At 39.3% G+C, this 26,157-nt stretch overlaps 1 protein-coding gene across 1 annotated transcript; it reads right to left on the minus strand.

Moving 5' to 3' along the window:
• Positions 1–15,193: 15,193 nt before the first annotated feature.
• Positions 15,194–23,512, minus strand: LOC103657662 (apolipoprotein R). Its single transcript, XM_008685064.2, has 4 exons — positions 23,349–23,512; positions 19,032–19,202; positions 16,178–16,353; positions 15,194–15,611 (listed from the first exon to the last, which is right to left on the minus strand). The coding sequence occupies exons 1-4, from the start codon at positions 23,452–23,454 to the stop codon at positions 15,471–15,473; spliced, it is 594 nt and encodes a 197-aa protein (XP_008683286.1). The 5' UTR covers positions 23,455–23,512; the 3' UTR covers positions 15,194–15,470.
• Between the last annotated feature and the right edge of the window lie 2,645 nt (positions 23,513–26,157).

The following is a 26,157-nucleotide window of genomic DNA, read 5'->3' on the forward strand; positions in this document are numbered from 1 at the left end:
GAGGAGATAATGCTAAGTGAAATAAGTCAAGCAGAGAAAGACAATTATCATATGATTTCTCTCATCTATGGAACATAAGAACTAGGATGATCGGTAGGGGAAGAAAGGGATAAAGAAAGGGGGGGTAATCAGAAGGGGGAATGAAGCATGAGAGACTATGGACTATGAGAAACAAACTGAGGGCCTCAGAGGGGAGGGGGGGAATGGGATAGACTGGTGATGGGTAGTAAGGAGGGCACGTATTGCATGGTGCGCTGGGTGTTATACGCAACTAATGAATCATCGAACTTTACATTGGAAACCAGGGATGTACTGTATGGTGACTAACATAATATAATAAAAAAACATTAAAAAAAAAAAGAAAGTCTAGAGCAGAAATCTGGCATTTTCTGAGCTTCATATAAAATAAATTTTTATTAACACAATGGCTGTAAGGTTGTTGCCCTAAACTTCAGGGAGAATATTAAGTCCCTTGGGATCCTGAGGCATAACACATGAATAGTTAAGTCAAAATACCAGGCAGAGTCTGACAAATGTCAAAAGAGAGCAGACAAGAAGTAATATAGGAAGAAAGAAAGAATACCAAGAGTTAAATAGGTCGGGAAAATGCCTCCTGGCATCAGGAATTGGAATTAGATAGGTAGCTGCCTTGGTGGAAGGCATTTTATATTTGAGGAGAACTATCGTAGTGAGAGGGGGAAGGAATGAAATGCATGGAAACATTCAAGGTGACTTAGTAGATGAACTTGACTAGAGAATCACATGGGGCAGAAGTGAGATAAGTTGAGACCAGAGTCCAGCAGGTTTTGAACAACACACTGAGTTAAAGATGTAATTCCATAAACAATGGAGGAATTATTAAGGGAATGAAAAAGAAGGAATTTATTCAAAAATAATTGAATAACTCCTAAGACTTATTGACCAATGATGTACGGCCTTCCTTCATTGACTTAGTCTACATGGAATAAGAACCAACGAACATGAAAGATTGATAGAATAAATACACCACACACACACACACACACACACACACACACACACCTGTGTGCAAAAAGAAGAAAGAGAATTTGACTATTTATTAAATCTGCTCAAAAACCACCAGATCCAATTTCCAGCCAAAAACATGAAGAGATCCATGATCCTACATTGACTCTCTTGCCTAACTTTCAGACTTCTCTTGATGATTTTCATCTTTTACTGTAAAAGAAATTTTCAAAAGAAAAATGTCTCCATAACCTTCTTTAAAAAAACTGCCCAACGTCACCAGGGTATTAAGGCATTTCAAAAAGTCTAAAGAAGGATAATTGCACTTTAATTTCTTTAGGCCCATAGAAATCAATCAGCACATCTCCCCTCGTATCAAAATCATGTTCTTTACTGTTATAAGAGCTGGTATGGGAATCTCTGAATAAATATTTTAAAACTCAAGTTAAAAATTAACTCACAAAACATCATATAAGAGAAAGGGAGGGATTTGTAAGTTCAAAAGGACTTAAGAGACGCACGAAACAATTGCAATGTGCAGACACTATTTGGATTCTTCTCTGAACAAATAAAGTGTTACAAAAACATCTGCGGGACAATCAGAAAAATTTGGACACTAGATATTTGATCTTATAGAATTTTTATTTAACTTTAGGTATGATAATGGTTTGTAGTTATGTTTTTAAAGATAGACTGCTTCTCTTTTAGAGATACCTATTGAAATATTTAGAACTGAAATACTATGTCTAAGATTTCCTTCTAACTAACTTAGAATGGGCAAAGTGGGTAGAGGTATGGATAAAACAAGATTGACTATGACTTTATATTTTTTAGGGGGGCAGAGGGAGATGGAGAGAGAGAGAATCCCAAGCTGGCTCCACACCCAGCAAGGAGCCCAAGGATGGGCTCTATCTCATGACCCTGAGATCATGACCTGAGCCGAAATCGAGTTGGTCACTCAACCAACTGAGCCACCCAGGCCCCCCGAGTTGACAATTTTTGAAGGCAGGTGATGAGTATATGGAGTTTTGTATATGTTTTAAGGGGGGGAAAAAGTAATCATTATCGCCTAATTTTAAAAAATCACCTTTAAAGCATAGATATTCATTTATATAAAACTTAATGAAATATTCTAGTCCCCATATTTCTCCATGGAGTCCTACAGGTACTAACCTTTTTAATGTTGATTTATTTACATTTCCTTTGTGGGAGGTATAACGTGTTTTATTAATGTTAATTCTTATTAACAATGAAATTGTATCTATGGTATAATACATTGTTTATTAATTTCCATTTTATTAATGGAAAGAATGAAATCCAAAATATTTTCAAAAGGTTTTAATAATTTTAGGCATAGGCAGGTACCATTACCAGAGAAAATAGTTTTTTGATATACATTCCTGGGGCTCTGCTCCTGTAAATGGATAAGAATAAATTGCAAGTAACTTCACCTTTGTAAATATAAATTCACAAATGCTTGAAGTTCCTTTATTTTTTAAATGAGTTTTTTATCCCAGATATTTTTGTTTCTAATTGTTTGTCATATTCTTACCATCTATAAAGCAAAAGTGAAATTGTAATTATCACTGATTATGAGAAAATTCACTGAAGTCTAAATTCATGAGTTATGTGCGTAAAAGTCCTGTGTAAACTATGAGATATTTTGTAAATGTGGTTTTATGTTTTGCAGTTTGGTAAGTAATTTTCATAAATTAATCCACATTGAAAGAGTTTCACACACTACAATCTGGTCATACTTTTAGAATTCCTAGTAAGGAATACATTTGCAAAGAATTGGTTTCAACTACTTTCTCTTCACTAATTGAACACTTCTCTTTGTTTGCCTTGGGCTCTAAGCTCCGTAACTGCCTTACTCACCAGGTATGCAGGCTGGGCATAGGAGCTCAGGCGGAACCCCAAGGTGGCACAGAGCTGGGGAGTGGCTCCCTGGGAGAGTCCTCGTGGTTCCTGTTGACCCTGCACCAGCAGAAACTCTCAGATTTCACCCGGAAATTTCTGGAAGAAAGAGAGTCAACTCTCAGCAACTCGTGCCAAACTGGAGTTGAGCTGTGCAAGGGTCAGCAAAACCCTAGGGAAAAGTCCAAGTCAAGACTGAGCTCTGAGTTAGGGAGAAGCTGAGCAGAAGAGGGTTCCAGGAAACAACAGAGTCAAAGGGCACTTGAAACCTCTCTTCTAGCGTCAGTGGTTGGATGCCAGGTGCAAGCAGATTTGTGCAACCCTGAGAGCATTTAGAAGTGTAACCCTAACCTTTTCTTTTTCATGGTAGGAGTGGGAAATTGCTATCGAGAAATGTGAATAACCGACTTCTGTGTAACAAACAAGGGACGGTCAAAGAGCACTTTGGTTCAGAGTGGGCAGCAAAACTTGAGTAGGATAAAGCTGACTGCTAAGTCCAGTAGAGTTTGAAAATGAGTGTGCCAGAAAGCTATTTCTGAGAAGCATTACCTATTAGGAAAACCTGTGACTTCAGTGAGGAGTTTGGTCTGGCAACAGCAGAATGAAATTAAAAAACAGACAAAACAAAAAATGTCAGAGAAAGTTAAATCCCCTTCCTGAAGTTCTAAAGCCTAGTAGGGAGAGAGAAGTCAGAAAAGGCTCAGGAATACAGACTGGCCTGAAAAAAATTCCTCAGACAGTATTTGAGGGGGACGTTCCATTTTGTTATTTCTCAGTTACCTAAGGCACCTGATGAATCACACTTGGGTGCCTTTCTAGTCTGTTAGAGACAGGAACAGTGGTGCCTGAAGCAGCGAGAAAACAAGCCCCAGACATTGAAGGAGGGGAGTGGTGAACTATGAAGAGAGTAAAGCTCCATAAAACCTTAGGACGACTTGGAATGTGTTCAATCAGCCAATAGATACACCTGGTCCTGTGTTGTGTCTCGGGCTAAAGCAGCAAACGGCAAGTGTTTACGTGCACAGTTCTTATCTTTCATGGGAAGTTGTATTTGAAGATAGGCTGATTTTTATTCAAAGAAGACAATGAGTTTTGAGAAACGCCTGGAAACAATCTTCTTACCCAGGTCGGTGGCAGGCTACTATAGGGTTCAAAATCCAAAGGGCTTAGCTCCCGCTACGGATAAGCAGGTAAATTATGATGTAGTATTGATTACAGCACAATTAAATTTCAACCTTCCTGAGACAAAGAAAGGCAAATAAATTCACCATGAATTTGCTTTACTTTAGCAAAAGAATCCAAGACAATACGAAACAGTTAGAAAAAAAGCAAGCAATTAAAAATATTCACCAGAGGACTATTTTGAATTATTCCTTCTATTAAGCACCTACTATGTACTAAGCATTTTCCATAAATGCTTTCATTTAATCTTACAACAATCCTGTGAATTTTTTTTTCAGTAGGCTCCACGCCCAACGTGGAGCCCAATGCAGGGTTTGAGCCCACCCCTGAGAGCAAGACCTGAGCTGAGATTAGAAGTCAGATGCTTAACTGACTGAGCCACTCAGGCGCCCCAATCCTGTGATTTTTTTTTTTAAAGATTTTATTTATTTATTTGACACAGAGAGAGAGAGAGATCAAGCAAGGGAAGTGGGAGAGGGAGAGGGAGAAGCAGACTCCCCGCTGAGCAGGGAGCTCAATGTGGGGCTCCATCCCAGGACCCTGGGATCATGACCTGAGCTGAAGGCAGACACTTAACTAACTGAGCCATCCAGGCGCCCCAATCCTGTGATTTTTTAAATAATCTTCTCAAAAAAGTTTAAGTAACACTTGCAAAAAATTTACAAACAATAAGTGGTTGAGCCAGAATCTGAACTAGATCCATGCTTTCCACTATAACCTAGTACTTTTAAAATAATATGAATAATTGTCAAAAAAATAGATAACTATTTAGAGGCAAAGTAGAGACAAGGAACATAAGAAAATGCAGTTAAGATCCAGAACGCAGAACCACTATCTCCCTCCTCCAAACCACAAAAGGACTTAATCAAGAGCCAGTGTGTGAACGGACATTGACATTGATACAATCTACTGATCTAATTCAAAGTTTTATACTTGCGAGTGTATTCAGTTCTGTACCATTTTACCCCATGTGTAGGTTTTGTATCCACCACTACAGTCAAGATACAGAACAGTTCCATGACCACAAAGATCCCTCACGTTGCCTTTTTTATAACCACGTCCACTTCCCTCCTGGCCATCTCCCCAGCCCAAACCCCAGGCAACCACTAATCTGGTTTCCTTTTCTAAAATTTTGTCATTTCAAAAGTGTATACAAATAGAAGGATGCAGTATGTAATCTTTCGGGATTAGATTCTTTTCATTTAGCATAATTCCTTTGACATCCATTCAGGTTATTTTATGTGCCAATATTCCATTCCATTCTTTGTCTCTTCTAAATATTAGTCTTTAGTCAGATAGATGGTTTGAGAATATTTTCTCCTAGACTATAGCTTGTCTTTTACCCCTTTCACATGGTATTTTGCAGATAAAAAGGTCTTCATTTTAATGAGGTCCAATTGATCAATTTTTCCGTTTGTGAATTGTGTCTTTGGTGTCAAGTCTAAAAACTCTTTGCTTAGCCATATATCCTAAGATTGTCTCCTATGTTTTTTTTCTAAAAGTGTTACAGTTTTGGGGTAGCTGGGTGGCTCAGTTGGTTAAGTGTCTGCCTTTGGCTCAGGTCATGATCTCCAGACCCTGGTATCAAGCCCTGGGATGGAACCCTGGGATTGAGCCCCTTGTTGGGCTCCCTGCTCAGCAGGGAGTCTGTTTCTCTCTCTCTCTCTCCCTTTGCCCCTCCCCACTGCTCATTCTCTCTCTCTCAAATAAATAAATAAATAAATAAAATATTTTAAAAAGCAATAAAAAATATGTGTTATAGTTCTATAATTTACATTTAAGTCTTAGATTCCATAATGTTTCTCCTGTGCTTTATTCTAAACGTTTTTCTTTTTATTTTATGTTTTACATTTTAGTCCAAGGTTCATTTTGAATTAATTTTTATATGAGGTGTGAGGTTTAGACCAATGTTCACTTTTTGCTTCTAAATATCCAGTTTCTGTACCATTCTTTGTCCAAAAATTTACCTTTTCTCCATTGACTTGCTTTTACATTTGTCAAAAATCAGTTGAACATTTTTGTGCATAGATTTGTTTTTCATTGTCTAGCATGGACTACTAATCTAATGAGTATTTATGGAGCCCCGACCCTGAGCCAAGAGTTCTAGGTGCTGAAGATACAACACTACCCGAAGCAGACAAACATTCCTGTACTCGTAGAGCGTACAGTCTAGTGGGAAAGATAAATCTAAACAAAAACATAAAGTAACGTGTAACATAAAGTCAGAAAAGAAATGCTATGAAAATAAAATAATGAAAGTGGTAGACAGTCCTGTGTGAGGTGGGGTGGGTGGCCTATATGAAATAATATGGTCAAAGAAGTCTTCTCTGAGTAATTGACACCTGAGCAAAGACTTAAATTAATATGGGAGCAAACCATGCAAGTATCTAGGGGAAATTTTTCCCTGAAGAGAAAACAACATGACCTGCAAGATTAAAAGGCTACTTATGTGTCAGAGTGTGGAGAATGGCGGTGTGAGTTTCTATGGTTTTATCCTCCCACAGATAACTATTACAAATTCTAGAAAAGATAGAAGGTGAGGGAAAAGCCTACCTGAAGGGACCGGATTGTGAACCAAAGCAAAGTGCCTTTCCCATTTGTCATGGCTGCTAACCCGAGAGAAGATCATATTTGGCATGGTGGGGGATGGCTCAAACATAATGGAAGACCGGCAGTCTTTCTGTCCTGAAGAAACAGAAACAGAGTTTGGGGCAACAACAGCCACCAGAAAATGAAGGGACACTTGGAAATTAGAGAGCCGGAGAGAAGGTGTGACCATACTGTGTAGAAACTCTGCCCAAAGCTCCACTGATTTCTGAATCACTCATTAGCAGGACAGACTGAAAACAGCCCGCCTGAGGAAAAAGAACAGAACTCAGATTTGAGCTGCTATTTGAAACAGAATGTTCAGTTTGGATCCAAATAAGTTCATTGTCTGCTTAAAAAAACAAACAAACAAACAAACCTGTTCCTTTTAGAGGGATATCATAGAATCCAATGTCCACTCTCTTTTCAATCTTTAATTTAATTTCTATTGAAATATATTTTCCATGCAAAAAAGTGCAATATCTTATAGAGCAAGTTGACTTTTTACACACTGAGTCACACCCATGTATCACTAACAGGGTGAAGAAACCAAACATTACCAGACTATGGACTCTGAGAAACAAACTGAGGGCTTCAGAGGGGAGGAGCGTGGAGGGATGGGATAGGCTGGTGATGGGTAGTAAGGAGGGCATGTATTGCATGGTGCACTGGGTGTTATACGCAACTAATGAATCATGGAACTTTACATCAGAAACCAGGGATGTACTGTATGGTGACTAACATAATATAATAAAAAAACATTAAAAAAAAATTACCAGAATCTTCATGGCCCTCCTCATGTCCCCTTCCTAAGAGGGATTTCTATTCTGATTTCAAACTCTATGGATTACTTTTGCCAGCTTTTGTACATTACATAGGTTAAATAAAGCAGTGTGTACTATTCTGTGTCTGGCATCTTTCAGTAAACATTTTATTTTTTGGAATTCATCCATATAACCGTTCATTCCATTGTTGTATATTTCATCATGGGTTGTATCACAATTAATTTATCCCCTCTACTGCACGTGAGCATTTTGGTGGTTTCTAGTTCGGAACTATTACAGATAGGGCTGCTACAAACATTCTAATACTTGTCTGTTGTTGAACAGGTGCACGCACATCTTAGGGGCAGTACCTGGGGGGGAATTGCTAGATCACAGAGTAGGCACATGTTCAGCATTAGTAAGTAAAAGGCAATTGGACAAATTTGCCAACAGTTTTTGCAGAGTTGGGGTTGCCATATGTTTCTGCTAACACTTGGTATTTTATCATCTTAGCAGTCCTTCTGATATATACTGAAATTGCTCTGTATTTTGGGGGGAAGGGTTGTTTTGCTTTACATAGTTGCTCTTTTATAGTTTCTCAGTTCATAAGCACTGTATCTATACTTGAAATTTCTTATGAAAAAGCCTGATCTCTAGTGTATTCGTGAGTAGGATATGTGTGTGTATTTGTTGATTGTGTTTTCTTGGCCAACTTTAATTCTTAGGGGAATCAACAACCACTTAAAACATCCAACCAAAATTTTTTCTCCCAATTTTGCTCTCTAAGAAACAAAATTCAGCTGCAGCTTCTTTATTTCTACAAAGTTACATTACATTTAAAGTTCATAGTCAAATAAGCAAATGCATTTGTAGAGAGTTAATTTGTTTTCCGGAATTTTTATGCCCTGTAGTACATTGAAATATTGTTCCTTTGCTGTCTGCACGCATATGTATGGGAAAATATTTCATCAGTTTATGATGTTTATACTTTCGTATTAAAGGACTTTTTGTTTTATTTTTAAAAATGTATTCAATTTGTTTAAAATTAAAAAAAAACCAGTTTACCCATTTCTCTCACCCCCACACTTTACCTCTGTCTCCCATCAATCCTTTCTCTGGAGCTGTGAGCGTATACATATATTAGATTCCACATACAAGAGAGATCGTATGATATTTGTGTTTCTCTGTCTGACTTATTTCACTTGGCCTAATGGCCTCGAGGTCCAGCCATGTGGTAGTTCAACCATACACTGTTGTTTTAATTGTAATTGCCTGATAACTAATGAAATTGATCATCTTTCTATATGTCTATAGGCCAGTAGAATATCCTTTGCTGTGGAGGCTCTTCAGGTCTTTTTTCCATTCTTTTAGTACTTTGAATATGTTTTTCTTATTAATTTGTAAGAATTCTTTATATATTTTGGAGATAAGTCCTTAGCTGGACATGGGTACAAGTACCACTTCCCAGCCTGTGGCTTGCCTTTTCACTTCCTTAATGGTGTCTGTAGTGCTAGGACGGCCATAGCAAACTATCGCAGATTGGGTGTCTTAAACAACAGAGACTTATTTTCTCACAGTTCTGAAAGCTAGAAGTCTGAGATCAAAGTGTTAGCGGGTTTGGTTTCTGATGAGAGCTGGGGGGGAGAATTCTGTTCTAGAATATGGTCATCTCTCTGCATGCACGCATGTCTAAGCTCTGTGTGGGAGGGGTCCAAACTTCCTGTTCTAATATAGGACTAGGGCCCACCCTAAAGACCTCATTTTAACTTAAGCACATTTTAAAGACCTTAACTCTGTATACAGTTACATTCTGAGGTACTAGAATACCTCTGGCTAGAACATACAAATTTGTGTTGGAGAGAGAGACAGGGAGGACAATTTAGCCCAATTCATTGGCCTTTTTTTTTTTTTTTGAGTTATAATTAACATTTCACAAATTCACCATTTTCAAGTGTATAATTCATATGATAGTGCGACCATCACCACTATCCAATTCCAGAGCACTTTCATCACCCCAAAAAGAAACCCCAGACCCTTTAGGAGTTACTCTTCATTCTCTCCCCCCAGTCGCTGGCAACAGCTAATCTCCTTTCTGTTTCTATAGATTTGCCTATTTGGGACATTTCATCACTGTGTCTGGCTTCTTTGACTCAGCGTCACGTTTTCAAGGTTCATCTGTGTTGCAGCAGGTGTCAGTACTTCATTCCCTTTTGTGGCTGAATCATATTCCATTGCATGGACAGACCACATTTTGTTTATCCACTCATCCGGTGGGTTGTTTTCAGTTTTTGGTTATTATGAATAATGCTGTTATGGGCGTTCATGTGTTTATGTTTGTATGAAGATAGGCTTTCAGTTCTCTTGGGTGTATAGCTAGAAGTGAACTGCTGGGTCATATAGGAGCTCTAATTTTTTGAGGAACTGACAAACTGTTTTCCTATCAGCTACAGTATTTTCCATTCTTCCCAACAATGTATGAATGTCAACCTAGAGGGTGGGAAGTGGGGTGTCATTGTGGTTTTGATTTGTGTTTCCCTGATGACTAATGGTGCTGAGTAGCTTTTCATGTGTTTATTGGCCATTTTTATGTCTTCTTTAGAGAACCTTAATGATGTCTTTAAATGAACAGAAATGCTTATTTTAATATTGGATAATTTATAACTTTTTTCATAATGCTTTTTATATTGCTGTATATAAGAAGTATTCCTACTCTAAGATCATGGACGTGTTCTTCTGTATGTTTCACAGGTTGGTCTATAATCCACTTTGGATTTCTTTTGGGTAGAGGTAAGGTAAGGACCAAGATACAATTTTTCCATATAGCTTTCCAACTGACCTAGAAAATATGTATTGAAAAAAGCATCCTTTCCCACCACACTGCAGGGTCAAATTTGTCACAATTTAATACTATATTAAATATTATATGTAGTTTATATTTGCCTTAATATATTTACTTCTCGATTTTTTTTATCCAACTGCATAATCAGCTTGATTCTATTTGTACTAACAAGATTATCTTGACTATTCCTGGCCCTTGTCATGGCTCTGGGCTTTCCTTTTAAGCCAGAAAGGAAACGGACCACTTGTTTTTGTTTTGTGGTACCATAGAAGGAATTACATTCAGCAGAGAATTTTTAAAAACTGATTTTTTGTACTAAGTCTTAGTTCATGGAATTTCAGACATCCCTTTATGAAATGATTATTGAACACTTACTGTGAACAAAGCCCAAAATGAAATAGTAAGTGTACTATATGGCAGAGGTTAGTTCTGTCTTCAATGGGTAGTGGTCAAAGATATTCAGTAGAATCAAAGAGCTATAAATGTGCAATATAAAAATAATAGTATGTAGGTAGAAGTTGACAGCTGAAAGGGGCAGTGAAATTGCCTACAAACTTAGAAGCACTCATTTCTGTATTTTACATGGTCCACATAAGTAGTAGAAACTCAAAGGTACCTGGGTGGCTCCATCAGTTAAGCATCTGCCTTTGGCTCAGGTCATGATCCCAGGGCCCTGGGATTGAGCCCCACATCGGGCTCTCTACTCAGGGGTGCGTCTTCTTCTCCCTCTCCCTCTACCCCTCCCCTCTGCTCATGATCTCTCTTTCTCAAATAAATAAATAAAATCTTAAAAAAGAAAAAAGAAAAAAAGCAAAGCAAGAGAAAAGAATGAATTTGATAGATCAGTCCAGAGGGGATTACAGAAATCTCAGGAGACATTGAGCATCCCCAAAGAGAAGACATGTCCCATTTAAAAATAAAACAAACATACAAATAGTTGAACTTGCTGCCCACCTTGCTACAAAGAAGTTGACCATTAAAGAAGCCTTGCTCATTCATACAGAGACGTTAGTCAATATGTTACAGCCCCATTCTTTCTTATGAATAGGAAGCAGAGAATATTAAAAAAAAAAAACCCTATACTTAATATTTTCAAAGACCGAAAAAATTATATTGTATCCACGAGGAAAGAATAGGATACCACTTAAAAGGAACATGTAGAGACAGCTATTGGAAATTAAAATGAAATAAAGAGATTTTAAATGTCAATAAAGGTCTTAAAATACAGAGTCAAGAAAATCTCTCAGCAAGTAGAACACAAAGAAAAAGATATGGGAAGTAAGGTAGAAAAGGTTAAAACAATATTTTACTGAAGCAGATTCCAGGGGCAGGAGGTGGGAGGAGGGAAACAAGACAAGACAAAACCAGAAAATAAGGGAACGAATTTCTAAATTCTAAAGCACATGTGTTTCCTGATCAAAAATTCCCAGAAGGCGCCCATGTCAATGCATAAAAAGCACCCCACAGCAAAGCCACAGAGATAAAGAGAAGATACTAAAATCACGGAGGGGTGGGCAATCAGTAACACTGTATCAGGGATTGGAATATCATGGACTGTTGCACCAGAAGCTGAGTGACGGCAGAGAAGTGACTTCAAAATTCTGAAAGAACCCGCACTTCTATATACAAGTAATTTATCGATCAACTGTGAGGGTTAAAAAAAAAAAAAGGAAGAAGAAGAAGATATTTTAACGCATGTAAAGATGTTACTTCCTAGACATCTTTTCTTAAGCACTAAAAAAAAATGAGGAAATAAACCAAAATACATGAAGACGTGGAATCCAAGTAATGAAGATCACAGCAAAGGGAAGACCTAAGATTTAAAAGTAAACAATTCGGGGCGCCTGGGTAGCGCAGTTGTTAAGCATCTGCCTTCGGCTCAGGGCGTGATCCCAGCGTTCTGGGATCGAGCCCCACATGGGGCTCCTCCGCTGGGAGCCTGCTTCTTCCTCTCCCACTCCCCCTGCTTGTGTTCCTTCTCTCACTGGCTGTCTCTATCTCTGTCAAATAAATAAATAAAATCTTTAAAAAAAAAAGTAAAAGTAAACAATTCATTTCAGAACCACTGACTGGAAGGCCCGGAGAGGAAATCTCCAGGAGGTGTGGCGTGGTGAGGGGTGGAACTGAAATTGTATCTGACACATCTCAGCGTATTCAGAAATATATTGCTGGACTATGAAAGGTCTATTGCAGCAAGAATCAGCAACAGAAGCAGAAAACTAAACCAAAAGCAAGATAAAATATTCAAGTCATAAAAATTAAAACATTTGCTTGTAAGGAAGGAGATTCATAAGTTATTACTTGGCTTACTGTGTGTTGGCAATGATTATGATTTGCTCAGTCATAATAAGGTAAACACTGACTATTAATTTAATCAAGGAGTAGGATACGACTAAACTGAGGAAAGATGGTACTGTAAAGGACCTAAACTCTATTCTTTCCAGATAGTAAGTTGATACATAATGTTGAAAAATAATAAATAAACATAAGGAGGATGAGAATGTCATTTGGAAATCTATAGATAAATATCCTAAGAGAGAGCTAAAGGAGTTGAAAGTGGTCATTTTGGGGGCATAAGACCAAGGGATGGATTGAGTGTGTCAAACTACTAGAGTTTTCGTTACAAGTCTTTTTGGATTATTTGACTTTTTAATTATTTGCTTGTATGACTTTAGTAAAATAGTAAATTACTAAAAATTAGAGTTGCATAAATAATAGAGATTTAAGTAAGTTATTTAAAGCCAAAGAGATAAGTCATCAATAAGAGAAAATAATATTACATGAGACTGACCGATGGAGAGAGAGAGGAGGGCAAAAAGTCAGAGCTAGATTGATCATTTTGTAGCAGGAAATAAAAATATATTCTTTAGAGAGAAAATGTCGAATGATATACTGTGTGCTTCCTCTGCAGAATGACTAAGCTAATCAGTAGAAAAATGTAAAACAATAAGACTTAGGCAGAAGGAGAGAAGAATTTCATTTTCATGTTTTATATATGCCTTTGTAAGGCTTGAATTCTTGATATATACATATATATCACTTCTATAATTATAATTATGTGTAATTAACTTGGAATTAACAAATACAAAAACTGTGGCATAATTCACATCAGTGTGAAAATGTCTCCACACTGCCCTCCACAGACTGCAGGAAAGGAAATATGGAAAGACCCATAATTCAGAGATTCTCCTGAATCTTCTCTATAGCTTGGTGTCCAGATCTGGAATGGATGGCGCTTGGTTTATTTGAGTACATTCATGAACTTTCGGATATAAAATTCCTGAGACTAGGGAAAGATGGTGACCCAAAATGCTTTCCCTAATAAAGTGAAGGGAAATGAGTTTCTGGGGCAGTGGGAGCAAGAATAGATGAAGTCTGACAAGGAGAGATTTGAGAAGGGAAAGTGGCAGACCAGAAAAGCCTAGAGACTGACAAGGTCATGCAGAGAAAGTCAGACAGAAGATATTCCTGGTGGCAGGGAAAGGCAGTGGTCTTTTAGGATCACAGTTCTGGAACATTCACTGTGGAAGTCCTGTCTTGTGTAGCCAGCCATATTACCCCTCTGTTACCTCCAAAGCTTTAGTATAAGTCCCCTATGAAACTTTCTCATGTGATGGCTGTTTTAAGGAAATCAAAGAAAAGAGGACACGTTTTCTAATACGGATATAGTAGAGAAGCAGAGGCCAGGGTAAATCAGCGTGAGTGGAAATGAGACTTCAGAGGAGGCAAAAGATTGGAAGAAGTGGTGACTGTCAGAAATATAAGTTTCCCAAGAATATGTCAGAGCTATAAGAGGGACACATGAGGGACAAGCACTGAGGAGCTCCACCCAGCCCCCTCAGTCCCCTCTACCATTTCTGTGTGCTCCTCTGCAAGCTTCTGTGGGTTCTGGTTTCTCATGGTCCTACCTTCCTCAGGCTGCTAGATAGTTTTACTCCCCAGAGAGAGCTAGACGCCCTAAGAGCTTGTGCACCCCTTGGGTGGCTCTTCACCAATGACTGACTGGTACCGCAGAATGAAAGCCCAGTTCCTTTACCTGGAATTGCGACAAAGTGTAAACAAATTCATAGTCCAGAGTTCCCTTTGGGTCAAGGCCAAGCCACTTTCTGTAGAACTTGGCCTGATCACCGTGCTAGGCTCCTTCCCTGTGCTGTCCTGCTCACCCTACTCCTTTTCTTCTTTCTCCTTAGAACAACACTTCCTTAATAAATTACTTGCTCACAAATCCTGTTCTCAGGGTCTGCTTCTGGAGAATCTGGTCTAAGAGAGACACTAAAACCATTTTCATTGAAATATTAAGAAAAGAGTTGGAAGCCTTGGCCATACTCAAGGGTTTGGTGACACAAGATTAGGCTTTCAAAGACTTTCGAGGTGGCTAATATTGGGTGGAAGGGACGTCGAGCAAAACCAAATGTAAAGAAGTAAGAAGTTGTCCCAGAGAAATACTGGTGATCAAATAGAGAAAGAGACCGGAAGACTTGGAGGAAGATGTGCCGTCTGGCCCAGACAGTGAAGGATGGGTAAGAAGTGAAGATGTAGGGGCGCCTGGGTGGCACAGCGGTTAAGCGTCTGCCTTCGGCTCAGGGCGTGATCCCGGCATTGTGGGATCGAGCCCCATATCAGGCTCCTCCGCTATGAGCCTGCTTCTTCCTCTCCCACTCCCCCCGCTTGTGTTGCCTCTCTCGCTGGCTGTCTCTATCTCTGTCGAATAAATAAAATCTTTAAAAAAAAAAAAAAGAAGTGAAGATGTAGGGTAAGGACACCTCAGATAAGGCACAAGTATACATTTGCAAGGACTACATACACCTTGTGATAGAGTAAAATAGAAAAGGAAGTTAATTAGAGACACATTAAGAAGTGATTGGTGCAGGGCCCTAATTTTTCATTATACAGGCAATGTAGTGAAAACAAAGACACTGGATTCTTGATGGGTCATTATTTATTTCTGTCATTCCACCATGTCCAGAACAGCAGAAGCACAAGCTGATCGAAGATACAAAGCAGCAGCCCCACATTATTGTTGGCCCTAAGGATATCAACAGATTCTCCTAACATGAGTATTTTTTTTCAGTAAACAGTATTTAAGGAATGATTAGTGGAGTTGCTAATGAGAGAAATGTACCTAATTCTCTATTTTTGCGGGGAGGAGGCAGGGGGCACTGGTGGTGGATGTGCTGGTTTCTAAACAGCATTCCTCCTCAAGTCTGACTATTGATCAGGTGTCCAATCGCCAGAGACAGCCTATACACCTCCAGGGCCCTTTTCACGTCCTCTGGGTTAGGGAGACACTGTAAGAGTTTATTGCCAGCGAGCACTTGCTCACAGCCCATCTGGTATTCCTAAAAGACATAAAAGGATAGACTTAGAGACTTCTGTCCAACTGCGAAAGTATAGGATGTCTTCAGGATGCCTCAGTGATGACAGGAAAATTAGAGTATCAAGCCCATTCTCAGGACTGATGGAGGAAATCAAAAGATACTCTGTCTCAGGAGAGTACCCAGCACTACACCAGCACTCCTCCTAGGCAGTGAATAACTGTTGAAGCAGGGAAGGAAGAGGCTGCAGAAGACACCCAGGGGGCTTCTTCAGGGACAACTGAAGGAACAGTTCTGATGGTTATGCAAAATCATAGCGTGTATTGTAGAAAACACAGGGCTGGGGGCCAGGTTGCCTGGATCTATGGAACCCTCCTATCTAGGGGCTTGGTTCTTCTTGCTATAAAATGAGAGAATTAGAACTTGCTTGAACAAGTTCACCAGGTGCTTTGAGGCTGATTTCCAAAGTGATTTAAACAACTTGTGAGTCCTGATACAAGTCAGTTTTCATCAATGTTGGTTGACAGAGCTGTGACATGAGTTACAATTTTTAGAACATGATAGGACATCCTGAAATGTGTGCCACTTACCCACTTACACTTGGGCACCTCTGGGAACCAGATTCCGTTCTCTGAGCAGGTGATATTTTGAGAGCCAACCACACCATAGCCATCGTCACACTGGACAGTAACAGTTTCAGGCTCAACATACTGGTCCTCATTCACAGACAGACCTCCATTTTCAATCTCTGGTTTCAGACACAGAGCTGTAATAGAAACACCATTTTGACCATCCTGTGATTCTCAGAATAAAAATCTTACAGAAGTGAAGAATACTGAGGGGATGAAAAACACTGATAATAAATTATACCTGCATGCTGAGATTGTTCTCTACCTCCACTGATTATATGATTATAGCAATAAAATTAATATTAGTAATGTTATTTTACATACTATTGTCAACATAAAACAATTATTTTTCTGAAGATTTTATTTATTTATTCATTCATTTGTTTATTTATTTTAGAGAAAGAGAGAGAGAGCACACAAGCAGGGGAAAGAGAAGAGGGGGAGGGAGAGAGAACCTTAAGCAGACTCTGCCCTGATCATGGACTCTGAGGCAGGGCTTGATCTCATGACCCTGAGATCATGACTTGAGCTGAAACCAAGAGTTGGATGCTTAACCAACTGAGCCACCCAAGTGCTCCATAAAACACTGTAATTGTCTCCATTTGGCTAGACAGAAAAATTAGGTACAGATAGTTTATGTGACTTGTCTAAGGATGCATAGCTTTTAGGTGTCATGATTATGATATAAACCTAAGGATTGTGGTCCTAGAATCCGAGTTTTTAAAACTGCAATATCTCAAAACCTCACTTTTTTCATGATCCTAAGTATGTAATTTTTATTCACATACCCTTAACATCTTCCTGTGTTAAATGAAGACAATGGTGGGAAATTAGTCCCTTGAGTTGCTATTAGCAATGTGATTTTAAAATGGCACACCTAATCTTGGTGGTCAACCAGAAGTCTCTTATTAGGCCAACTTCATCATGAGAAGATGAACGCCATGCGTGAGGCCCTAATGGAGATATTAGACACCTCAAGGAGGTTTGGAATTTATCCATAAGAGTAGTCATTTAAAATGAAGCAGGTGCTTACTAAAATGTTGCTACATCCTCACTGATAGTCTCAAATTAAAAATTGCTATCTCTATATGCAGAAACAGACCATATATACACGGGCACTTGAATTATGCCAAAGGTAACAGTGGGAAATACAGCCCATTTATTAAGTGGTACACAAGTGATTATCCACTGGGGAAAACCAAATTTGACCCCCACTTTCTACCATAAACACATAGGAATTTCAAGTGGGTTGGTGATACCATTGTGGAAGGTAAAACAGTGAAGCTCTATAAGATAACATAGGAGAACATTTTTGTTGTATTTTGTTGTTGTATAGAATATTGCCTTGTGGTAGGCAAGTACCTCTTAAACAAGACACAAAAGTTTCCAATATCAAGGAAAATATTGATAATTTGAAATAAATTGGAATTTAGAACTTAAGTTTTTCAAAACCAGAACACTCATGCCCAACTGGTAGAAATATAAATTGTTATGACCACTTTTGAACAAATTTGGCCTCATCTACTAAAGAGGAATATGTGTACACTCTACAAAACAGCAATTCTACTCCTGAGCTTATTCCTAACAGAAATGTTGGCATATTAGTACCAAGAGACACGCACAAAAGTGTCCATAAGAGCATTATTCATGATAGCCTAAAATACGAAAAACTCAAACTTCTATAAAATACATAAAATGTAGTCTATTCATCCAGGGGAATATTATAAAGCAATGAAAATGAAGAAACTATCACTATGTGTAAGAACATAGATGATTTTCCAAACCTAATGAAGAAAGAATCCAGATACAGAAGAGTGCAAGCGTTATTTCCTTATACAAAGTCGAAAAGTTGAAAAAAACTAATCCATTGTGTTAGAAGGTGGAAGAGGAACAATAAAGTATCCCCCAAGCTGAAAAGACACTTTGAAACCAAAAAACAAAGCAGACCATACCAAACAGTTCACACAGAGTTTTATTCAGGGTAACTTACTGATGGAGATGCGGGGAAATCAAGCTGACAACGATCCAGGCCCTGTACAGCTATTCTCCAAAAAGTCTGGACTTCAGTCCACAGATTTTTTAGAGCCAGGGGACATTGTAGTGCAGGACATTACAGGGAGAGCGAACGCTTCACTTGCACCTGATTGACAGCTAACCTTTCATTAGATCTTGTGGCGCCATCTATAGGTCAGGAAGAGGAAGGACTATTTTATCTCTAAGATTCATGGGAGCCAAGGAGAGCCTCCGCCTACATGGGCCTCGGTGGGCATTTCTGAGGTATGTATGTTAATCTCCAATGCGCCTGGAACACATAACCCCAAGAGAGGTCGTCAAACGAACAGGAACAAGATGAACGGCCAAAGATGGAGTCAGTACTGTTAGCACTCCTACACATGGTGTTGGTAGAGTGACCTTCCTTGGGGAGGAGAGTGGGGAGTAACATGCGATGCTTCAAGGGTAGGTTCACGTTGTGATAGTTGTTGACTTTTACACTTAAGATGTGTACACTGTTCTGTAGTATGTCACATTTCAATTAAAACTTTTATTAAAACAGAGCAAAAAGTGGTCCTCCAGATTACCTCCGAAAACATACACGTTGGTAACAATGGTTACTTCCAAGACTGATAAACTGGGTGATGGTTCAGACTTTAAAAATATTGTACCATAGGCATGCATTAACTACACGAAACGAATAAATAAGTACAATAAAAAAAAAATGTTAAGTGTTTCCCCTGGCTGGAAAGAGACTCCAGGGTCAGAATATTGACAGAGGCTCTACTTTTTAAAACAGGGTCATCAGTGAGGTGGAAGTTACCTTTACATTTAGGGGCTGAAGACGACCAGTAGGAGTCCCTGCAGGTGATTTTAGGCTCTCCAACCAGAACATATCCTTCATCGCATTCATATTGCACCACAGTAGTATAGGAGAAAAATGAACTCACGTCTTCATAGGATCCATGGGCAATGCTTGGAAATATTTTGCAGTCTTGAATGGTAAAAGAGAAGGGTGGAAGACAATGAGCTAGAGTTTAATTTAATTAACTCTTCTTATTTTACAGAAGGAAGTCATTAAATTATACTGCAGAGGTATATTTCATTTCCTTGACGAAATCAATAGGAATGATTTACTGAGATCTTAGCTACTTGCTAGACACTGTGTTAATCATTTTATATATGTTAAACCAATTGACCCCCACACTAACTCTCCGAGTCAGTATGATCATCGTTCCCTTCTAGAGAAAAGGAAACTCAACTTTAGAGGGATCAGATATTCCACAGAAGGTCACAGCTAGTAAGTGCCAGCAACATGAATCAAACTTAGGAATTAAGCTCTGGTTTGTATCAAAGTCCCCTGGTACTTTCTGGAATACTGCTATTTCTGCTCTCTGTAGCGATCATTGGATGCTTACTTTATAAGGCATCAATGGATATTTAAGGGCCATAAAATGGAAGTTTTGCTTGAAGAACAATAACACAGTCAAGTAACATCCCATAATTGATGAAGTAGGTAGCTCAGAATCCATTAGAAAAGTCTTGACTCCATCACCCAAACCAAAGGCATTAAAAGATTAGGAATTTAATTTTTAAATTCAAATTAGTCCCAGGTGAGGCAAACATGTGGGGACATTTCTCCTTCACACTGACAGAGGGGCTCTAAGGAGCCCACTGAGAAAAGCTACTACGCCTCTTTTCAGTTTGGGGGGGACAGTAGACATAGTGGCCTATTTTTGAGCTCCTGCCTGGGAAATCTAAAATGCAAAGGTGGGCTGTCTAGTGGCTCTGCTGGTGAGAGAGAAGGACAGATTTCTGCTGCTTTGAGACTGCCCCGTACTCCTGGGTACTCCTGGTGTTATTCGGAACAAAGGATGAGCGAGTACTTCCAGTGAATTGGAAATGGGCTGCATGAATAAGACAGGCCTGGTGGCATTGTCTTCAGGCCTGTGCAAAAAGACCTCCTGAGGTGGGAAGAAAGCCTCAGTAAAAGTAAATCTCCAGGAGTCACTAGGTCTTTAGGAGATAGAAAAGAGAATGTGATCAACCGGAATCAGAGATGGATCCCAGGATCAAGCAGACCAGGGAACTGCAGTTAGCAGATCCTCAGTAATGAGGAAGGACCTATCGAAAAACAGCAGCAACAACAACAAAGCACAGGAGACAAAGCAAGCTTGAAACACTCTTGATGCAAAGATTTGGCTCAGGTCAAGCCCTGTTTCCCTTACCTCTGCTCCTCCCAAAGCTTAGACTCTGAGGGTTCCAGGAAGCATAAGAATAGTAATTCCAAAGTAAGTTCTGTTTCAGTAAGGAGGAAAAGGATTTCACCTGTGTGTGAGTCAACAGCTACCACAGAGCATTTCTTAAACTGCAGATTAAGCCCCTCCATAGAAGTATTTTAAAAAAGCTCTTAATTTTTATGACCAATCACACATATAGAGTTCTGTACAACACTTCTCAGGTAATATCAAGGAGGCATACTTGCAACATACTTAAAAAGATAAGATGTAGCCATGATGTAGGAAAGATGTTAGGGTTTAAGCCAATGGCCAAGAAAGAATTCTTGAGACATCTTTGTCTTTGGCAAAAAGGTGGTTTTATGAAAGCATGGGGACAGGATGCATGGGCAGAAAGAGCTGCACTGGGGTCACAAGCAGTGGCCCATTATATACTTTCAAGTTGCAGGGGCGGTGGTGGTTAGGGAGAGTGTAAGTCTCTAAGGAATTTGGAAACAAGATTTTCAGGACCTTGAGGGCGCTACCTATTGTTGGGAAAAGGTCATTTATTACTGTCTAATAAAACCTTAGCCATGAGACCCCACAGATGTATATTGGTGGGCCATATGCTTGGGGGAGGATTGCCAACACATATCTTGGGGGGTTTAGAGATAAAGGAAGTCTCCAAGAGAATTTTTATATGTTAAAGTAGGCTTACAGGATCATGGGGGTGGGCGAGGTCAGGCTAGGATTGCCTTTTGCCCTTAACAAAGTGTCAACATCAAGGCAGCTAATTCCCAGAGGAATGTCACTCTGCCTCTTTCAAGGACTTGTCAGTGGGCTGTAGGTAGTAAGGAAGAACTGCTTTCGTTTCCCACATCAGCCACACACATAGTTACACCACAACTCTATACCAGTCACTCTAGTGCCAGATTAGGACAGGAAATGAGTTCTATAGGAGAAGGTGTTGGCAGTATGGAGGGACGGCCTCCAGGAGAAAGCTGGAGATAGGTCTCGAAGGATGGGTAGAAGTTGAGTGGTTGGTAAGATAGGAGAGGCAGAGCAATACTGGGCAGTGAGCAAAGTCTGGCATCAGAAGCTTATTACTGTGAGGGAAAAGAGCTTCATGTCAGAGCTGACAGACGTTAAGTACCATTTCAGAGGGTTGGGGCCATGGGAAATGGGAAGAGATGCGGGAACAGAAGGAAAAGGGGGAAGGGAAATGGAACCATGAAGAAATAATTGAAAGGTGTGACAGATTTGATAAGGCCTTCCTCTGCCACCTCAGATGTATGGGAGGGGGACTCAGAGATGAAGCTGGAGAACTGAAAAATCCCCTGAGCATGAAGTCCTTTATCTTGTGCCAACCCTATAACTAAACTAACACTGCCTCTCAGTAATTTTCATGCATCTGATGTGAAAAATCCTCTTCCAGATATTGCCCCCTTAATTAACCCTTAATTTCCCCCAGACTACTCTTAGTGATGAAGAAAGCATGGCTTCCACATTTTTAAATCAACAGGCCAGCTCGCCTAGGAGCATTCAGCATTATTTTAGGGTCCAGGTTTTCCCTCTAAACTATCTCGAATCCTCAATTTTTATGCCATGATAGCTGTTTCAGAGGATATGTTTATAAATATTTTTCAGTATAAAAATTAATTCTCTCAGATGAAAAATAATGTCAACTAACAAAAGAGGAAAATATCACTTTGCTTAAGGGACATTTCCATTTAAATAACAGAACAACAAATTAATTTCCCCAGCATCAGGCCTTCAATCGATTCTGGTAAGTTCTCTCAACCACCTTTGTTTCTCATTCTGGCAAAAATTTCCCTACATTTCAATAACAATGTCTTAGATTTATAAAATGGCTTACAGTTCACAAAGTACGTTGTAATTTTACCTCAGAAAATTTACTCAGTATTTGATAACAGAATATGTATTTTAAAATTTTTATTTATCATTAGTTTTTAATCCCACTGTAGTTAACATACCCTGCAATATTAGTTTCAGGTGTACAACACAGTGATTCAGCACTTCCGTACAACAAACACCCAGTGCTCATCACAAGTCCACTCCTTAATCCCCATCCCCTATTTCACCATCCCCCTGCCCACCTACCCTCCTGTAACAACATATAGTGAAGAGTCTCTTTCTTGGTTTTCTCTTTTTTTTCTTTCTTTGTTTTGTTTCTTAAATTCCACATATGAGTGAAATCATATGGTGTTGTTCTTTCTCTGATTGACTTATTTCACTCAGCGTTATCCTCTCTAGCTCCATCTGACAACAGAAAATAGTTTTGCTTTTTTGGATGGAAATTATTTCTAATCAATCAGTAACTAAGACTGTGGATGGCATAATTAACCTATTTGGAAAGTAAATTTGTTTTAAGCATTTGGGAGCACTGAACTATAAGAGAATGATTTCAAAATTCAAGATGATTCTTTGCTAAAGCAGCCTCACAAGGAATTTTGCATATCAACACCTTTTTATTCTAGACATAACAATAGATTCTACCTGAATTAAAATAATTTCCTTTATATTTTAAAATTCTTCATTTTTATTAATACATAGGTCATTATACTCTCTCAAAAACGTGATGAATTACCACTATCTGACTACATTCCTTTAATTCTTAATTGGGGAATTAAGAATTGTCTTCCAGGGGCGCCTGGGTGGCTCAGTCGTTAAGCGTCTGCCTTCGGCTCAGGGTCTGATCCCAGCGTTCTGGGATCAAGCCCCGCATCGGGCTCCTCTGCTGGGAGCCTGCTTCTTCCTCTCCCACTCCCCCTGCTTGTGTTCCCTCTCTCGCTGGCTGTCTCTCTCTCTCTGTGTCAAATAAATAAAATCTTAAAAAAAAAAAAAGAATTGTCCTCCATATCTTAGAGAAACTACCCTCCTTTCCCCATAAATAGTATACTCACCACACAAGGCAGAAGGGCACAGCAGGGTCAAGATCCCAAAGATGTACAGTGCTGGGAAAGTGCTCTGCAACTTGGGGGCCATGGCACAGAGTCTCAGGGGTGCCATGCTGGGGCTCAGTGTTCTCAGACACTTGAATCAATATGAAGAAAAGAATTCTCCGTAACAATTGAAATGGTGCCTAAGCCAACTTAAGAAGCCTTGGCAAAGTCTCAGCTGCGTGTCACTAAAGGGGAGGGACTGGGGGAGTGACCAGAAGACCAGGTGCTGAGCACAGCTCTGACAGAAGTCAGCTGATAAGGCTGCTTGGAGAGGAGTCTGGAGATTGTCGGGAGAGCCCTTTGGGATTCTGTGTGTAGTTACTGTAAACCTAAGACTCTCTTGCTGTTCAGAGGGGGCACATGATGAGTTCCTTTCTGAATATATCTGTGACTCCTCTCTGAGTAAACAAGAGCAAAAAGGCGCAAGGGACTGCAGCTCACGATACACAGCGTCTGTGGTGGGTTCTACGGGAATTACGAGTCATAGCATGAGAGAAAATAGAATGTCAGAGGTGGTGCCTGTTTGAGAAGTGGTTTCTGTGATGAGAAGTAGGTATAACTTGCCCATAGAAGAATGGATTTTTTTTTAATCTTGAAAATTAAATTTCTTTCTTGATAGCACATAGTCTAGGCAGAACAGAGTAGTATGAGTCTCTAAGTGTGAAAATACTCAAGAATCTAGTCCATACAATTACAATTACAATACCTCAATGGGAACCTCTTTTCCCTAATTCCTGGGTTTTCTAACGTACATACAACATCAAATGATTCACTCTGTGAAACTAACTGTTCTAGTGTGGAAGTTATTCTAGTCTGTGTTTGCAACACAGAAAAAGCATGCGCTGCAAGTTAAATGTTTGAAGATGATTAATTAAGGAGAAAGGAAGATTTATTATGACTTTCAGAATATCTGAATGATACTGGATCCCAGAGAACCTAGTATTTTGCTTCTAAGCACTAAACACAACTCGATGTAAGGCACATTTGTAATTCTTCTAAGACTGTTAACCCCAGAACTAAGTTTCCCATAACCATCTGGGATTGCCTGGTTATTCATCCAGATCACTTCCTAAATTTAGTCTCCTTCAGTGGGACAGATGAAACTACCCACCTGGATTCTATATCTTGCCCACCAACTGTGACTATCTGTTTTGAGGAGACAAAGATGGTTGCCTAGACAAAAGAGCAAACTCTGGAAATTGTCCTAAAGTGATCTTCATTACTCAGCTGAACTGGAATGATTGCTACAATAATAGACAAAATGTTTATTTCTCAGAAATAAGAGTTACCAAATATAGCTGAACAAAATTCTTTGGAATATTACGGGAAGCACAATTAAATTTCAACTTCTTATAGAGAACAGAAAGCAAGTAAATCCACTAAATAGTTGCTTCCTTTAAAAAGAGGAACCACAATAAAGAGAAGTAATTTAAAGGATCAATCAACATGTTTTGTTAACCTGCCTTTTATCTTTAAGCACATAGTATACCAGAACTTTACATAAATTATTATAATGAGTCCTCAAAAAGTCTGATGACATGGCTCTTGCTTTCCTTGTTGAGGACACAGGTTCAGATAAATTAAGTAACCTGTCCCCTAAACTTCTCAGATAATTAGAGGCTAAGCCAAACATGAACCCAAGACTGATACTAAAATCCAAGCCTTTTCTTTAAGCCAAAATAATTTGTACTTTTTGGCCAAAAATGATTTCCTGTCAGGACACTGAATCAGCCATTTTGGAGTAAATCAACATCATTGGCTTTTACCCAATGGTACGCCTACCCTCCACATGCTGCTGGCACTGCAATTAATGGCTTAGACCCATGACCTCCAAAGCATGTACTGTGATGACAGGAGCCACCTCATTCCTGATATAGGAAGTTATACCCTGCTCCCCCAGGAGCAACCAATGCCTGACTGATCTTGGGATACAAAGCCCTGATTCCTTGTCTCAAGTCTGGACAACTCTGTGGTACAGTTGATGCCCTAGAGCCCACTGTGGATCAGATGAAGGCTGCACTTAACCTGAGAGTACATTTTTGCTCAGTTCCTTTCCCTCTTGTTGTTTCATTCTCTTATAGTTCCTTTTTCCCCCGAAAAGCACACCATCAAAAATTCATCTGCGTCTGAATCCCTTCTAGAGATATTGACTGAAGACAGTTTATACCACAAGTGGATCTAGGAAGTGAACTCTAAGAATGAGATTCTAGAACTGGATCACCCACCAGCCAACTGACAATCAAGACTCCATCCCTGGTAAGAGGTAAGGTATCGATAACCCTGGCTTACTGTACTGATGCAACTGTGAACATTTTCACCTGGTAAACTGTCATGCAGCATATGGAGAAAGATGCATTGGCTAATGAAATATCTCTAACATTTAAGAGGTGCAGTAGAAGTAAGTACTGCTGAGTACTGTTGATGCAAGCTCAGCAACCCCTTAGTTGAAAATTAAAGCTCAAGGCATTCAATCACAATTCAAATCCAAGTGTGAAATCCAGGAGCTCCTTCCTGCCCCCATCAGTATTTGAAGAAATTCTTATGTTATGTCAGCTAGCTTGGAGACTAATTATGCTAAGGACCAGGGTCAGGATATAATCATAAAACAATAATAAAATTTCAGTAAAAAAAAAAATTTAGCCTTGGCAAGTCTCTACTAAAAGTCAAGACACTAATGGAGGGAGTGGTGTCCTTGGACTTGGCATTAGGATATCCAGGTAAATGCACTACAGAACCTTGAACTCCAGATTTCCCTAAACCCAAAGAGCTT

This window comes from Ursus maritimus, unplaced genomic scaffold, assembly GCF_017311325.1.
Source record: "Ursus maritimus isolate PB19 unplaced genomic scaffold, ASM1731132v1 scaffold_2, whole genome shotgun sequence".
NCBI lineage: Eukaryota > Metazoa > Chordata > Mammalia > Carnivora > Ursidae > Ursus > Ursus maritimus.

Coding starts and splice junctions, on each gene's coding strand:
- LOC103657662 (XM_008685064.2), bottom strand. CDS start 23,454: ATGGCACCCCTGAGACTCTGTGCCATGGCCCCCAAGTTGCAGAGCACT. Junction 16,354..19,031: donor TTCAGCCCCTAAATGTAAAG/GTAACTTCCACC, acceptor TTTCTATTACAG/CTCTGTGTCTGAAACCAGAG. Junction 15,612..16,177: donor AGGTGCCCAAGTGTAAGTGG/GTAAGTGGCACA, acceptor TATGTCTTTTAG/GAATACCAGATGGGCTGTGA.